At 37.6% G+C, this 17,225-nt stretch overlaps 1 protein-coding gene across 7 annotated transcripts in view; it reads right to left on the reverse strand.

Moving 5' to 3' along the window:
• Nucleotides 1-438: 438 nt before the first annotated feature.
• GYPA (glycophorin A (MNS blood group)) overlaps nt 439-17,225 on the reverse strand; it is a 38,910-nt gene continuing 22,123 nt past the window's right edge. For 3 of the 7 annotated variants that reach the window (XM_005555995.5, XM_074040521.1, XM_065545543.2), the window contains 4 exons: nt 15,766-15,804; nt 13,891-13,976; nt 11,735-11,813; nt 501-1,730 (listed from right to left, as the gene is read on the reverse strand). In XM_005555995.5, coding sequence (XP_005556052.2) covers nt 1,678-1,730; nt 11,735-11,813; nt 13,891-13,976; nt 15,766-15,804 — 257 coding nt within the window. In that variant the 3' untranslated portion in view covers nt 501-1,677. Of the gene's footprint in view, nt 1,731-11,734; nt 11,814-13,890; nt 13,977-15,765; nt 15,805-16,734; nt 16,831-17,225 lie in introns of all 7 variants that reach the window. The other 4 variants (XM_005555994.5, XM_045392910.3, XM_005555993.5 and 1 more) reach the window with 3 other exon arrangements.

The raw sequence follows: 17,225 nt of genomic DNA on the forward strand, positions 1-17,225 counted from the left end.
CAGATGTCAATGCCATGCCCTTGGCCTTCCCAGCCTCCAGAACTAGGAAGAAAATAAATTTCTTTTCTTCTAAATTACCCAGTCTGTGGTATTCTGTTATAGTAGCAGAAAATTAACGAAGACATTCATATATAGAAGTACAGAGAAATTGCTTGGAAAAGTTCAAGGAGGTTAAAGCAATTTGTACTTTAATTATTCACTAAATTCTGTAGCTCTGATTAAGACGGCACATTCACTCTGATCTCTTCTTGTCTTTGACTTGTAAATTACTTGAGCGAAAAGGTTAATCTCACCCTCTCTTGTTTCAACACGTTGCTTTTATTAAAAATGTAAATTTAAAATAACCTTGGCATTTGGGTCATTAATTGGATTAAATTAACCTAATAATGCTCTTAAAATTACTTTTAAAACACATGTATAAACAGAAATGTTCCCTTCTTAGTCTTGTTCTTTATTTTAAGTAGTCACTTTAATACAAAAACACTCTCTGAGCATACAAGTAGGTTAAAATTTAGATTTTTAAATTTATTAAAAGGCAAATTTCAGTTGCCAGGCCTGAAAGTATACAAAATACAAAAAACTTACTTTGTTATCACACAACAATAAAAAGTCATATAGATTTTTATTAGTTTGGAAATAAAGTATCACAGGAAGGTCTTTTTTGTTTTTTGTTTTTGCTGTTTAAGTTTCACTAAACTTAAGAGTGACAGCTGTATAGTCACAGTCCTTAGTCTCTATATCTAGAAATTTCCTGTAAATGGTTTAAAGAAATTTCCAAAGTTTTATTAATAAGAGAAACTGGGACTGGACAGATTAAAGAATTTAATTGAGAACATATAGTAACCTATTAAAATATTCACCTGCATGTCCAGTTTGCACATCTTATTGAATTTAGAGTTGAGTTTCTGTTATAAAGAAAGGTCGTAAGTTCTTTTCCTTCTCAGGATACTCTACTTACACAAATAACTCTTTCAGTGGAATGCAAGCTTCAGTGAGTGCTCTGACAAAGTTCTACTGTTAGACAAATTATTTTAAATATGGCATTTATATATATGTAACATTTCATATTAATGGGAAAACCTTTTGCATTGATTTATGCATTAAATGATAATGTGTGTGTTTGTGTGCAGGTGTGTATGTGTGTGTGTATGGCATTTCTGAGCACAAGCTTTATTAGTGTGAACAAAATATAGTAATCATTCATGTAACATTATATCTTACCTGTTCAGCAATGAAGCAAATGAATGATAGGACTTTAGTGTCCCCTTAATTTATTTAAAACAATGAAACCAGATTCAAAAGTTTACAATAGGAAGAAAACCTAAACTTCATCTAGGTATTTCACCCTTTCATTTGACAGAACCATCATTATAATACAATAGAATAGATTAAGTTAGTATTAAACAAATGTAGATGAATTCAACTAAAGTTTTGGAACAGAATTCTCAATCAATTCTAAAAATTATACTAACACACAAAAGCAAGCATTCAAAGGAACATTTGTTCTTTACCTTGAAATATTAATGAGCAGAGATTTTTTTCCCCATCATTGAGTCATTGGAACTCATTATAATGAAAATTGCATTCTGAAATTGTACAACTTAGGCAGGTATATAATTTATTGGAGTGTCCAATCCACATGTTAATTTTTCACTTGACTGAAGTCTTATGTCTTCTTTATGTTCTTTCCTCATTTGGTTTGGTGAACAGATTCGATTGATCAGTTTCCTCTAGAAGGATTATAGTAAAAAAAAAATACAAGACCGAAATATGAGACATAGTTATGTTTAAGCACAATAGGAAATTAATGCACAGTATAAATTTTAGGATTCTACATTCTTGCAGAGTTGTCTTTGAGTGTAATTAGTAGGAAACGAAAGGACTCTCCTTAATATTAGCTCTATTGAAGTTTCGTGTAAAGAAAAATACAGAATTTCTTAGAATATCTATTCTAAAAGACTTAGGTAAAGAATAAATATAATTGCTCTGCTCCTAGTTTCTACAGAGATAAGAAACTAATAGCCAAACTTGTATAGAGGTAAAATGTAATGTGAAGCCAGTAAATGATAAGTTGAATCACATATGCATGTTAAAATTTAAGGTATGTTTCTAAGTCTGTCATGTCTTTTTTAATAATTACTTCCCCCCCCCCCCACCCAAGGAGAAGTCTGCACAAAGGTTTATCGTCAAGTTACTCTCTGGTTCTAGGGTATGAAAGAAGGGCACTGGGCTAGTTTTCTCCAGTAAACCCGATGCTCCACTTTTCCTGGTTGGAAAGTTGAATTTATGTTGTTCCTAGAAAGTGCATGAAAGGGAGGGGGGAGCCCTTGCTCTTACAGAAGCAGAGCTTTTCCAGTCTTCTTCTATTTGGGCACCATGGGAACTGTGCATCTCAAACATCCTCCTGTGAGAAATAGGCTGGTGGGTCACATGTGGATGCCACAGTCGGCAGCTGACCCAGATTCGCTTATTCTCATTTTTCGCCAATCACAGATCACGTGCACTTTTAGAAGGTTAAAACAATTTATACTTTAATTACTCCTTAACATCATTAGTTCTTGTTGAGATGGCACTGTCATTTTAACCTCTTATGCCTTTGGCTTATAAACTAATTTAGAGCCGTATTCTATAAAAGTAGGACTAAAGCATTTTAAATAATCTTTAATAATGTGTTTTCCTATGTTTGCTGTGAGGTGCAGGCAGATTTCATAACCTGTTTCACTAACATACTAAGACATTTAATAACTTCACTTGCACAAATGTAGGGAAATAAAGTGAGCCTAAAGTTTGGTTCTTCAGACTTTCCACTGTCATTACACATATTTGAAACATGAACAGAGAATCAAAGCAGCAATCCTGCTAATGTGGAAATGCATACAATTCTTTAAGTAAACATATTCTGTCTTCCATGCCTGTACTCGCTCAGGCTGTCCTTCTGCTAAAACCCTGCCCTAGGTAATATTCATCTGTCTGTTTTTTTTTTTTTGTTTTTTTGTTTTTTGTTTTTTTTTTTGAGATGGAGTTCCGCTCTGTCTCCCAGGCTGGAGTGCAGTGGTGTGACCTCGGCTCACTGCAAGTTCCGCCTCTGGGGTTCACGCCATTCTCCTGCCTCTGCCTCCAGAGTAGCTGGGACTACAGGCACCCACCATCACGCCAGGCTAATTTTTTGTATTTTTAGTAGAGACGGGGTTTCACTGTGTTAGCCAGGATGGTCTCAATCTCCTGACCTTGTGATCTGCCCGCCTCGGCCTCCCAAAGTGCTGGGATTACAGGCATGAGCCACCACACCCGGCCTCATCTGTCTTTTAAGGCTAATCCCAGGTGATTTCATCTCCAGAAGCCTTTGATACCTGTCTCAATCTCTGGGACAAGTAGAGCTATTGCCTCCACTACTGTAGAACTTGTTCACTGCAATGACATTCTGTTTTTCCATTAGTCTCTCAGCTTCTAAAGGACGGAGACTCACATTGGTATATCTAATGTGAGTGTGGTGCCTACCCCACCGTATGCATTTAGCAAATGTTTGTTTTACTTAACTGAATTAATCTACAAGGATATCTTTTAGGTTTATTTTATTTTTTATTTTTATTTTTTAATGTTTTTATTATTATACTTTAAATTCTAGGGTACATGTGCCCAATGTGCAGGTTTGTTACATATGTATACTTGTGCCATATTGGTGTGTTGCACCCATCAACTCGTCAGCACCCATCAACTCATTATTTACATCAGGTGTAACTCCCAATGCCATCCCTCTCGCCCCCCCCTCCCCATAATAGACCCCAGTGTGTGATGTTCCCCTTCACAAGTCCAAGTGATCTCATTGTTCGATTCCCACCTATGAGTGAGAACATGTGGTGTTTGGTTTTCTGTTCTAACTACAAGGATATCTTAATGCACTGTGGTGTATTAAATTGTCCCCAACATTTGAGATGCTTAAGATTGTGTGAAAAAAAAATGGCAGGGGAAACACTAAACACTAAATTTGTCACTAGAATAAATAACTAGCAAAAAAATGTATATAAATTTAAGTTTAAAAAAATAGGCTTTAGGTTGTAATTGCTCCATTTAAAAAACTGCATCAAGACTTTTTTTGTGGAACAGACAGAATGCAGATAAAATGAATATTTTATAGATACTTGTTCCAGCTGCCAGTCCAATAACAAGATAACCTTAGTAAATGAAGTGAATCTGGTATATGACTTAAAAACTTTTGTTGTTTCAAGTACCTGCAGATTGGATTTTATTAATCCTTTTGCCTGAGAATCATATCTATGTCATTCATTTCCACGTAGCAGGAACTTCTTAGGATTATAAACTTATGTAACAATTATTGTTAAGCTTTAAGAATTCACATGATAATGTGATGTGGCAAATCCTGCATATAACCTGTGTAGCTGTGATGAATCTTTAAAACTCTGTGTTCTGTGACTCTTTAAAGTCTAGAAAACCTAGACTGGTCCAGGGTTAAAATTGAAATCCAGAAGTGTACAGGACCTCTGATCTGTCATGAGTTTTGAAAATTATGGGAGAAAACCAATTGATTTTGTAGAAGGCAGAATGAAATCTCTTTTGCTTAAGGAATAAAGCTCATTACAGAGACTTGTTCTTGGTGACTATCTCCCAAAATAGATGTCATTTGGATTTATGCTTCTGGCAAAGTTCAATAGGAACTATATACTTTCTGTATATATTTAATACTAGGGGCCATAGTGAATAAAACAAATGCAATTGGCTAGGTATTTAGCCAACAGTAGAGGTAGCAGCCACTACTCAGCTCTTAGGAATTGGTCTCATGATGGTGTGAAGGCTCTCAGCATTTTGGGAGTTACATTTTTCCCCAAAGGAATAGTAATACCTGATTTTTAAAATGTAACAATTTCAGGAGGGAGGTTCCAAGATGGCCGAATAGGAAGAGCTCCAGTCTGCAGCTCCCAGCCTGAGTGATGCAGAAGATGGGTGATTTCTGCATTTCCAACTGAGGTACCGGGTTTATCTCACTGGGGCTTGTAGGGCAGTGGGTGCAACCCATGGAGCAGGGTGGGCATCCCTTCACCTGGGAAGCACAAGGGGTAAGGGAATTCCCTTTCCTAGCCAAGGGAAGCCATGACAGATGGTACCTGGAAAATCGGGACACTCCCACCCTAATACTGTGCTTTTCCAATGGTCTTAGCAAACAGCACCCCAGGAGATTATATCCCACACCTGGCTCCGAGGGTCCCACACCCACGGAGCATTGCTCACTGCTAGCACAGCAGTCTGAGATCGAACTGCAAAGCAGTAGTGAGGCAGAGGGAGGGGCGTCCTCCATTGCTGAGGCTTGAGTAGGTAAACAAAGCAGCTGGGAAGCTTGAACTGGGTGGAGCCCACCACAGCTCAAGGAGGCCTGCGTGCCTCTGTAGACTCCACCTCTGGGGGCAGGGCATAGCTGAACAAAAGGCAGCAGAAACTTCTGCAGACTTAAATGTCCCTGTCTGAGAGCTTTGAAGAGAGTAGTGGTTCTCCTAGCATGGAGTTTGAGATTTGAGAACAGACAGACTGTCTCCTTAAGTGGGTCCCTGACCCCCGAGTAGCCTAACTGGGAGACACCTCATACAACTGGGTGCCCCTCTGAGACAAAGCTTCCAGAGGAAGGATCAGGCAGCAACATTTGCTATTCTGCAATATTTGCTGTTCTGCAGCTTCTGCTGGTGATACCCATGCAAACATGGTCTGGAGTGGACCTCCAGCAAACTCAAACAGACCTGCAGCTGAGGGTCCTGACTGTTAGAAGGAAAACTAACAAACAGAAAGGACATCCACACCAAAACACCATCATCAAAGACCAAAGGTAGATAAAACCACAAAGATGGGGAGAAACCAGGGCAGAAAAGCTGAAAATTCTAAAAATCAGAGTGCCTCTTCTCCTCCAAAGGAATGCAGCTCCTTGCCAGCAATGGAAGAAAGCTGGATGAAGAATGACTTTGACGAGTTGAGAGAAGAAGGCTTCAGATGATTAGTAATAACAAACTTTTCCTAGCTAAAGGAAGATGTTCGAACCCATCACAAAGAAGCTAAAAACCTTGAAAAAAAGATTAGACATATGGCTAACTAGAATAAATGGTGTAGAGAAGACCTTAAATGACCTGATGGAGCTGAAAACCATGCCACGAGAACTACGCGATGCATGCACAAGCTTCAGTAGCCGATTTGATCAAGTGCAAGAAAGGGTATCAGTGATTGAAGATCAAATGAATGAAATCAAGTGAGAAGAGAAGTTTAGTGGAAAAAGAGTAAAAAGAAATGAACAAATCCTCCAAGAAATAGGGGACTATGTGAAAAGACCAAATCTACGTCTGATTGGTGTACCTGAAAGTGATGGGGAGAATGGAACTAAGTTGGAAAGCACTCTTCAGGATATTATCCAGGAGAACTTCCCTAACCTAGCAAGGCAGGCTATACAGAAGTTCAGGAAATACAGAAGACACCACAAAGATACTCCTTGAGAAGAGCAACTCTAAGACGCATAATTGTCAGATTCACCCAAGTTGAAAAGAAGAAAAAAATGTTAAGAGGAGCCAGAGAGAAAGGTCGGGTTACCCACAAAGGGAAGCCCATCAGACTAACAGCAAATCTCTAGGCAGAAACTCTACAAACCAGAAGAGAGTGGGGGCCAATATTCAACATTCTTAAAATAATTTTCAACTCAGAATTTCATATCCAGCCAAACTAAGCTTCATAAGAGAAGAAAAAATAAAATCCTGTACAGACAAACAAATGCTGAGAGATTTTGTCACCACCAGGCCTGCCTTACAAGAGCTCCTGAAGGAAGCACTAAACATGGAAAGGAACAACCGGTACCAGCCACTGTAAAAAACATGTCAAATTGTAAAGACCATCAATGCTAGGAAGAAACTGCATCAAGTAACAAGCAAAATAATGAGCTAACATCATAATGACAGGATCAAATTCAAACATAACAATATTAACCTTAAATGTAAATGGGCTAAATACTCCAATTAAAAGACTCAGACTGGCAAATTGGATAGAGTCAAGATCCATCAGTGTGCTGTATTCAGGAGACCCATCTCATGTGCCGAGACACACATAGGCTCAAAATAAAGGGATGGAGGAAGATCTACCAAGCAAATGGAAAACAAAAAGCAGGGGTTGCAATCCTAGTCTCTGATAAAACAGACTTTAAACCAACAAAGATCAAAAGAGACATAGAAGGCCATTACATAATGGTAAAGGGATCAATTCAACAAGAAGAGCTAACTATTCTAAATATATATGCACCTAATACAGGATCACCCAGATTCATAAAGCAAGTCCTTAGAGACCTCCAAAGAGATTTAGACTCCCACACAATAATAATGAGAGACTATAACACCCCACTGTCAACATTAGACAGATCAACGAGACAGAAAGTTAACAAGGATATCCAGGAATTGACGTCAGCTCTGTACCAAGTGGACCTAATAGATGTCTATCAACAGATAGACAAATCAACAGAATATACATTCTTCTCAGCACCATATTGCACTTATTCCAAAATTGACCACATAGTTGGAAGTAAAGCACTCTCCAGCAAATGTAAAAGAACAGAGATTGTAACAGACTGTCTCTCAGACCACAGTGCAATCAAACTAGAGCTCAGGATTAAGAAACTCACTCAAAACTGCTCAACTACATGGAAACTGAACAACCTGCTCCTGAATGACTACTGGGTACATAATGAAATGAAGGCAGAAATAAAGATGTTCTTTGAAATCAATGAGAACAAAGACACAACATACCAGAATCTCTGGGACACATTTAAAGCAGTGTGTAGAGGGAAATTTATAGCACTAAATGCCCACAAGAGAAAGCAGGAAAGATCTAAAATTGACATCCTAACATCACAATTAAAAGAACTAGAGAAGCAAGAGCAAACACATTCGAAAGCTAGCAGAAGGCAAGAAATAACTAAGATCAGAGTAGAATTGAAGGAGATAGAGACAAAAAACACTTCAAAAAAATCAGTGAATCCAGGAACTGGTTTTTTGAAAAGATCAGCAAAATGGATAGACCACTAGCAAGACTAATAAAGAAGAAAAGAGAGAAGAATCAAACAGACGCAATAAAAAATGATAAAGGGGATATCACCACCGATCTCACAAAAATACAAACTACCATCAGAGAATACTATAAACACCTATATGCAAATAAACTAGAAAATCTAGAAGAAATGGATAAATTCATGGACACATACACCCTTCCAAGACCAAACCAGGAAGAAGTTGAATCCCTGAATAGACCAATAGCAGGCTCTGAAATTGAGGCAATAATTAATAACTAATAGCCTAATTAATAATTAATCCATCCAGGACCAGACAGATTCACAGTGGAATTCTACCAGTGGTACAAAGAGGAGCTGGTAGCATTCCTTCTGAAACTATTCCAATCAATAGAAAAAGAGGGAATCCTCCCTAACTCATTTGATGAGGCCAGCATCATCCTGATACCAAAGCCTGGTAACAAAGACACACACATACACAAAACAGAATTTTAGACCAATAACCCTGATGAACATTGATGCAAAAATCCTCAATACACTGACAAACCAAATCCAGCAGCACATCAAAAAGCTTATCCACTATGATCAAGTTGGCATCATGGCTGGAATGCAAGACTGGTCCAATATTGGCAAATCAATAAACGTAATCCATCATATAAACAGAACCAAAGACAAAAACCATATGATTATCTCAATAGATGCAAAAAACGCCTTTGACAAAATTCAACAGCCCTTCATGCTGAAAACTCTTGATAAACTACTAATTGATGGGACGTATCTCAAAATCATAAGAGCTATTTATGACAAACCCACAGCCAATATCATACTGAATGGGCAAAAACTGGAAGCATTCCCTTTGAAAACTGGCACAAGACAGGGATGCCCTCTCTCACCACTCCTATTCAACATGGTATTGGAAGTTCTGGCCAGGGCAATGAGGCAGGAGAAAGAAATAAAGGGTATTCAGTTAGGAAAAGAGGAAGTCAAACTGTCCCTGTTTGCAGATGACATGATTATATATTTAGAAAACCCCATCATCTCAGCCCAAAATCTCCTAAGCTGATGAGCAACTTCAGCAAAGTCTCAGGATACAAAATCAATGTGCAAAAATCACAAGCATTCTCTACACCAATAACAGGCAAACAGAGAGCCAAATTATGAGTGTACTTCCATTCACAATTGCTTCAACGAGAATAAAATACCTAGGAATCCCACTCACAAGGGATGTGAAGGACCTCTTCAAGGAGAACTACAAACCACTGCTCAGTGAAATAAAAGAGGACACAAACAAATGGAAGAACATACCATGCTCATGGATAGGAAGAATCAATATTGTGAAAATGGCCATACTGCCCAAGGTAATTTATAGATCCGCTGCCATCCCCGTCAAGCTACCAATGACTTTCTTCACAGAATTGGAAAAACTACTTTAAAGTTCATATGGAACAAAAAAAGATCCTGCATTGCCAAGACAATCCTAACCCAAAAGAACAAAGCTGGAGACATCATGGCTACATGACTTCAAATTATACTGTAAGGCTACGGTAACCAAAACAGCATGGTACTGGTACCAAAACAGAGATAGAGACCAATGGAACAGAACAGAAGCCTCAGAAATACCACCACACATCTACAACCATCTGATCTTTGACAAACCTGACAAAAACAAGCAATGGGAAAAGGATTCCCTATATAACAAATGGTGCTGGGAAAACTGGCTAGCCATAAGTAGAAAGCTGAAACTGGATCCCTTCCTTATACCATATAAAAATTAATTCAAGATCGATTAGAGACTTAAATGTTAGACCTAAAATCATAAAAACCCTAGAAGAAAACTTAGGCAATACCATTCAGGACATAGGCATGGCCAAGGACTTCATGACTAAAACACAAAAAGCAATGGCAACAAAAGTCAAAATTGACAAATGGGATCTAATTAAACTAAAGAGCTTCTGCACAGCAAAAGAAACTACCATCAGAGTGAACAGGCAGCCTACAGAACGGGAGAAAATTTTTACAACGTATCCATCTGACAAAGGACTAATATCCAGAATCTACAAAGAACTTAAATTTACAAGAAAAAATCAAACAACCCCATCAAAAAGTGGGCAAAGGATATGAACAGACATTTCTCAAAAGAAGACATTTATGCAGCCAACAGACACATGAAAAAATGCTCATCATCACTGGCCATCAGAGAAATGTAAATCAAAACCACAATGAGATACCATCTCACACCTTTAGAATGGCGATCATTAAAAAGGAAACAATAGGTGCTGGAGAGGATGTGGAGAAATAGGTACACTTTTACACTATTGGTGCAACCGTAAACTAGTTCAACTATTGTGGAAGACAGTGTGGCGATTCCTCAAGGATCTAGAACTAGAAATACCATTTGATCCAGCCATCCTATTACTGGGTATATACCCAAAGGATTATAAATCATGCTGCTATAAAGACACATGCACACGTATGTTTATCGCAGCACTATTCACAATAGCAAAGACTTGGAACCAACCCAAATGTCTATCAGTGACAGATTGGATGAAGAAAATGTGGTACATATACACCATGGAATACTATGCAGCCATAAAAAAGGATGAGCTCATGTCCTTTGTAGGGATGTGGATGCAGCTGGAAACCATCATTCTGAGCAAACTGTCACAAGGACAGAAAATCAAACACCACATGTTCTCACTCGCAGGTAGGAATTGAACAATGAGAACACTTGGACACAGGGTGGGGAACATCACACAATGGCGCCTCTCGTGGGCTGGGGGGAGGGGTGAGGGATAGCATTAGGAGATATACCTAATGTAAATGATGAGTTAATGGGTGCAGCACACCAACATGGCACATGTATACATATGTAACAAACCTGCATGTTGTGCACATGTACCCTAGAACTTAAAGTATAATAAATAAAATAAAATGTAACAATTTCCCACTTTTAAAGGTTGACAATAAATGTTCTTTTCAAAAAGCTCTATGTGGTTCAGTACTGTTCTGGATAAACAAAATATATCTACAGCCTTTCACACGTTTTGTATCTACTTAGCACCTGGGAGTGGAGATGAAAGCATGTGCCAGATGGCTTGCCAGTGTGCACAGGAGGTCATTTGGGAATGACACCTGCTATATTGATAACAGCTAACAGGCGTGAGGACTTATCATGGCCACCATGAATGGTTTTAAATGCTTTACCGGTTGTAGCTCATTTAATTCTCATTAAACTCTGTGAGATTGACACTATCATTATCTCCATATTAACAGAGGTTTAGTAGCTTGCTCAGGGTTACACAGCTAATAGGTGTTGGAGCATGGATTCAAATCCAAGTCTGATTTCAGATCTGGGGCTATTACACTACACTACACCATACTGACCATAGAGTCTCCTACACACAGAACTTTGCAGTTTGGGAAATAAGAAGTACACTTGGTTTTCTCTTTTGCTTTTACTATTTGATTGAGTCTTTTTTTAAAAAAAAAACACAAAACAAAACATGTGTCTAAAAGAGAATCTCACTATGCTGCAGACAAACTCTTACATTTCTAAAAAATCAGAAGTAGAATTAATGAAATAGAATAGAAATGAATCATAACTAGTTTTCCCCTCCCTCAAATCAGAAAGAAGTAACTCACTAGTTTGTTTGTTTTTCCTAAAAGGCAAAAGGAACTGCAAATATTAACACCAACCTGGATTTTCTATTTCAACAGAGCTTAAAGGCACCTCTGCGTCAGGTGGGGGGAGAGGTTGTACATCAGATTGGCTTTTCTATGAAGAAATACCAGAAAAATATTAATAACACAATTTTCTCACCTTAAGACAGTAAAAAGTAAAATGCTTCAGCTTAAAAATATTTTTTTCTAAATTTTTTTTCTTTTGGTTGAAATCCCCTTTGCAGATATTTTGTTGTTGTTACTAGTTACTAGTATTTATAAGCATTGATTTAAACTTGTATTTGTTTCTTCTATGGTATTTGGTATTTCAGTAGGAGAAATATCACCTCAAACACTGATACTACAGATTTCCCTGTTGTAATAAATAGTGAAAGTGAAACTAAAAATAAAGTGTGTGATCTTTGCATCACGTTGACCAGGACAAAATTCATCCATATACATTTAGAAAATTCTCTGAATTTTCTCAACTAAATATTTCCTTGACTTTTTCAGGTTTTAGAACATTGACCAAGAGAGAAGACAACCCACTTTGCCATACATGCCCATGTAAGAAGATGATTTTTCTCTTTTATATTCCAGGCAAGAGAAGTTATCTTATATTAAAGTCCTTACGAAAAATCTCATACAAGAGTAGGCGTTCTCAGTTATTTTTCTTTGATTAACAAAAAGCATTATTTAAGGAAGATGTATTTACATATAGCAATGAAAATCAATTATAGGATTGGATGATTGTAGAAGTTAACTGTTAGAAGCAGTTAAAAAAAGAAAAGAGGCAAAGGAACTTAATGTAGGTATTACTATCATTCTTCTGATGGCCCCACAATTGCAGTGTTGTTACACCTCTCAGCCTTTTAAAAGAATTATATAGTGGTTATGGTCTCAAAAGTCACAAAGAGAGATTAAGAATAGAAGATGAATGAAAACACAACTGTACCAATCTTATGTGACTTAAGTACTTCTGATCTAGGATTACAGAGACAGTGACAGCATCATAAATACACACACACATTGTGTCTTAAATATTGTGAATAGAAAGTGATAGCAAAAGTTATACACTTCGATAAGCTATGTTGTATGTATTTAAAAATAGCATTAGTGGGCTGGGCGTGGTGGCTCGTGCCTGTAATCCCAGCACTTTGGAGACCAAGGCAGGTGGATCACTTGAAGTCAGGAGTTTGAAACCAGTGTGGCTAACACAGTGAAACCCCATCTCTACTATTAAAAAAATACAAAAATTAACCAGGCATGGTGGCCTGCAACTGTAGTCCCAACTACTGCAGAGGCTGAAGCACGAGAATCACTTGATCCCGGGAGGCAGAGGCTGCAGTGAGCAGAGATTGCGCTACTTTGCCCTCGAGCCTGGGTGACAGAGGGAAACTCTGTCTCAAAAAAATATGTATTTAGAAAAAAGCATTAGTGATTCAAAATAAATCACTGATGTTAAGAATTCATGGGTGGAAATTTGAAAAATTTGTTTCAGAGTACGTGAGAATTAAGAAAAGCAAAAGTTTTATTTTGTTTATTTTTATTTATTTATTTATTTATTTATTTATTGAGACAGGGTCTCACTGTGTTGCCCAGGCTGGAGTGCAGTAGCATGATCACAGCTCACTGCAGCCTTGATTTCCCAGGCTCAACGAATCCTCCCACTTCAGTCCCCTGAGTAGCCGATACTACACATGTGCACCACCACGCCTTTCAATTTTCATATTTTTTGTATAGACTAGGTTTCACCTTGTTGCTCAGGCTGGTCTCAAACTCCTGAGCTTAAGCAATCCTCCTGCCTTAACCTCCCCCAAAGTTTTAAACATATGTAAATATATTCTTTTAAATATTTTATACACAAATAGGGTAAATACTATAAGTAGAATCTTAATATTTCCTCAATATCCATCAAAATACGTGAAAGTAAGTTAGACAAAAACTTAGGGAGAACTTTCATTGGGAAAATTGGGGATAGATTTATATTTAGAGGTTCCCTTTAATTGGGCAAATGCATAAAAAAATAAATTCTGCTAGAGTAACACAGTGACTTCTATGTGTCCAGTTGAAAAAGATGGAATTTTATGCAGTTCTGTTTCTCTTTTGAGTTTAACTGAACTCAGAGGAATAAACCCTCTTAGAGCTGTTCACACTGGTATTTAGAGCAACATTAAAAACTGAATTCTCACCTTTCTCAGTCGGCGAATACAGTAAGAAATAAAGAGGATCGTTCCAATGACACCAGCCATCACCCCAAAAATAATGAGTGCTATCACTACAGGAGATAAAGAGAGCAGCAAAATTATGAAAGCCTGAAATAAATGACCACATAGCAATTGAAAAATAAGACAGATAAAATCAGGGTAACTTCACCTTGCCTTTTAATAGAAAGTACAATTAATATACTATTATGTATATTTTTTCTTTTTAAAAATTGTGTGCTTTACAGTAACTATGTGGGAAACTGGGACTGTGAGTGATCAAGTCTTTTGAAGGTCGCACAACTAGTTGATGACAGAACTAAGACCTGAGGCTTCTGATTCCAGACCCAGCGTTCTTCACTAGTGTAACTGTAGATAAGAACTCAGTGGACCTTCTACTCAGATATGGGGGAAAAAAACACAAATTCTCTCATAATTTGGAAGTTATGAGAGAAAATAATGTCTTGATGTATAAAAGAACATTGAACAGATCATAGAATCATACTTTTGGAAAGAAACTGGTATAAACAGTTTACAAATGAAGAAAAGAAGCTGAATAAGGTTAACTTAGCCTTGGTCAGACAACTAGTTAAAACTAGAATTATAACTATAATGCAGGTCATCTATATTCTAAGCTTTATTCCTTCCACAGTATTCTTATGCATAGTCTCTAATATAGTCGCTAAAATGCTTTTTCAGTCTTTTATATTTGGGAATGAAACAATTGAAATAAATTAGTTTAGAGATAGTTCCATATTTATAGCATATTTGTAGTGCTTCCCGATGAAGTAAATAGAATGGAAGGCTAGACACAAAGGTAAAATGGCTCATTTATTTGCCTAATTAATATTTAAAAGCCCTATTATTGATAAAAAGTAAAAGTAGCATTTCCTCTTGCGGGTGTTGCCCAGCTTTCTTGACCACTTAGCTTGAATGTATGTGATAGTGATGAAGTTCTATGATGTGCTTTTTACCCTGTGAGCTGTGGACACAGCCAAGTGTCAAGGGAGGGTTAGAATGCAGAATAGCAAATGAGCACACACAGTGATACTCAAGTGAGGGGAAGGGATGTCCCTTCAGCAGAGGTTGTCAAGATGGCCCCTAAGTGGTTGCATTGGGCCAAAAATGAATCAAGGCTGAGATTTAACTTTGAAATACAGTACCAGTTAATTAGATGATTTTAAATGCCTGGCTCTTTACGGTAAGGAAGAGGGAAGTTCATTTGTTTTATAAACTCTTATGAGGCTTTTTTCAAGTACTCAGGGTTGGTTAGAGAGGTAAAACATCTAACTTAAGAGAAAAACTATTACCAAATTATGTATTTCTATTTCCAAAATGTTTTTATTTATTTTTATTTACTTATGTATTTGTTTCTGAGACAGGGTCTTACTCGGTCACCAAGACTAGAGTAGAGTGGTACAGTCAGAGCTCACTGCAGCCTCAAACTCCCAGGCTCAGGCAATCGATCCTCCCATCTCAGCCAGCCTCCCAAGTAGCTGGGACTACAGGTGCATGCCCCATCCCAGCTAATTTTGTATTTTTTGTAGAGACGGATTTTGCCATATTGCCCAGGCGGTTCTCAAATTCCTGGGCTCAAGTGATTAGCCAGGCTCGGCCTCCCAAAGCTCTGGGATTACAGGCATGAGCCACTGCTCCTGGCCCCCCAAATGTTTTTAAAAATAAGAAATGCCTAATTTAATTTTAAAAAGAGAATATTTTCTTTGCCTTTACAATTTTGTATGAATAAAGTAAACAACATACGCTCTTCTGTTTTAAGATTGACACATTTTCTTAGGCATTTGAAACAAGCAATGGATAGTTTAAAATGGAATAACTTTTATTATTTGTCAAATATTAACATACCTAGTTCAGAGAATTCATGGACAAGTTGTACCCGTTCTCCTATAAAGCAAAATTTCAATGTTAAGTCCAAACAAGTAAGGTATGTGCCAAAAAAAATCATTTTGGAATTAAACTGTTTTGTGGGTTTCCTTTTCTTAATCACATTTTGAGAGTTGTTGGTCAACTTTCAACATCTAGTTAGTAAATTTTATGATGTAATGTGTCAGTCTTACCATTAATAATTTCAGTATCTACTTTTAATGACCCAGCAAGTATTCATGGATGAGAAATAAGCAAATTATCTCATAACTGAGGGGAAAGGAATGAGAAAGTATTGGAAGAATCACTTATTGACTTACACAAGCAGCAACATATTTTTTTAAAAAATGTAAGAATAATGAGAAGAAAGGAGACATATGGAGCCATTACTCCACACGGATGCCAGTCCCATGCAAAGAGGGGTCGTGTGGCTATCAATTTTCCAGATTTATGCCACAGCCACTGTCTGAATCTAAACTGTTACTGTATCTCATCTGAGCTTTTGCCAATAGTCTCTCTCGATTCTATGTCAGTAGCAATGGATAATACAGTTGCCTTACTGTTCCACCTGTGCTAACCTTCCCTGTCAGTCCACATCTTACTTTTGTCTCTGTCTCCACTTGCCATTTTATGTCTTGAAGCTCTCTTACTCCCAAAGCCACACAATTTTCTAGAGTTTAATTATTACAAATTACATAGTATATACTATGTTGTATCACATGATTGAGGATTCAGGTATTTTTTTTTTATTCTTTAGGCTTTATGTACAAAGGTTAATTGGGGCTTGCCTTCTCTTTCTTGGTCACAGTTAATAGTTGTGGGTGCTATTGGGGTAAAACAGATGGGTTTTCTGTCACAAAAGTTTGAGAACTTTCATGAGTTACAGCTTGTGAAAATATAGTTCAATCACAACAATGATTCCAGAGCAACTATTTAAAACTAAGAACCTACTGTTGTCCTCTTCTGGAGGGTAATGGGTTCTACCAGAAAATTCCGAAACTTCATGAGCACTAGGAGTGGTTGGATGTGTGTCCGATGTGTGCTTATCTGCATACAAGATAAGTTGAGAAAGGGATCAAGAATGAGGCGACCACGTGGACATAAAGCGTATCATGAAAGACAAATTCTTCCACATCCCTGCCAGCAGCTCCAGAATTTCTTCTCCCCTGAAAACTAACAAGAGAGACTGCCACCAGATTCCTCTTATCCCAGCACCCAGCTTTGCTTATTGTTTATCAGCCACTGAGAATGTGTGAGGCTCTGATCTAAGCACTTTTAGATACATCTTCTTATTTAGCCTTTAGAGAAACGCTGTGAGATAAGTACTGTGTTACTGGCCCCATTTTAAAATTAATGGGATAGAAACCCTGCAGGGCAACTCACCCTGGGTCAGCAGCTGGGATAGAGCTGAGCCCAGGTCTGAGCTGAACTCAGTTTGCCCG

The sequence above is a fragment of the Macaca fascicularis genome, chromosome 5, assembly GCF_037993035.2.
Source record: "Macaca fascicularis isolate 582-1 chromosome 5, T2T-MFA8v1.1".
Classification (NCBI taxonomy): Eukaryota; Metazoa; Chordata; class Mammalia; order Primates; family Cercopithecidae; genus Macaca; species Macaca fascicularis.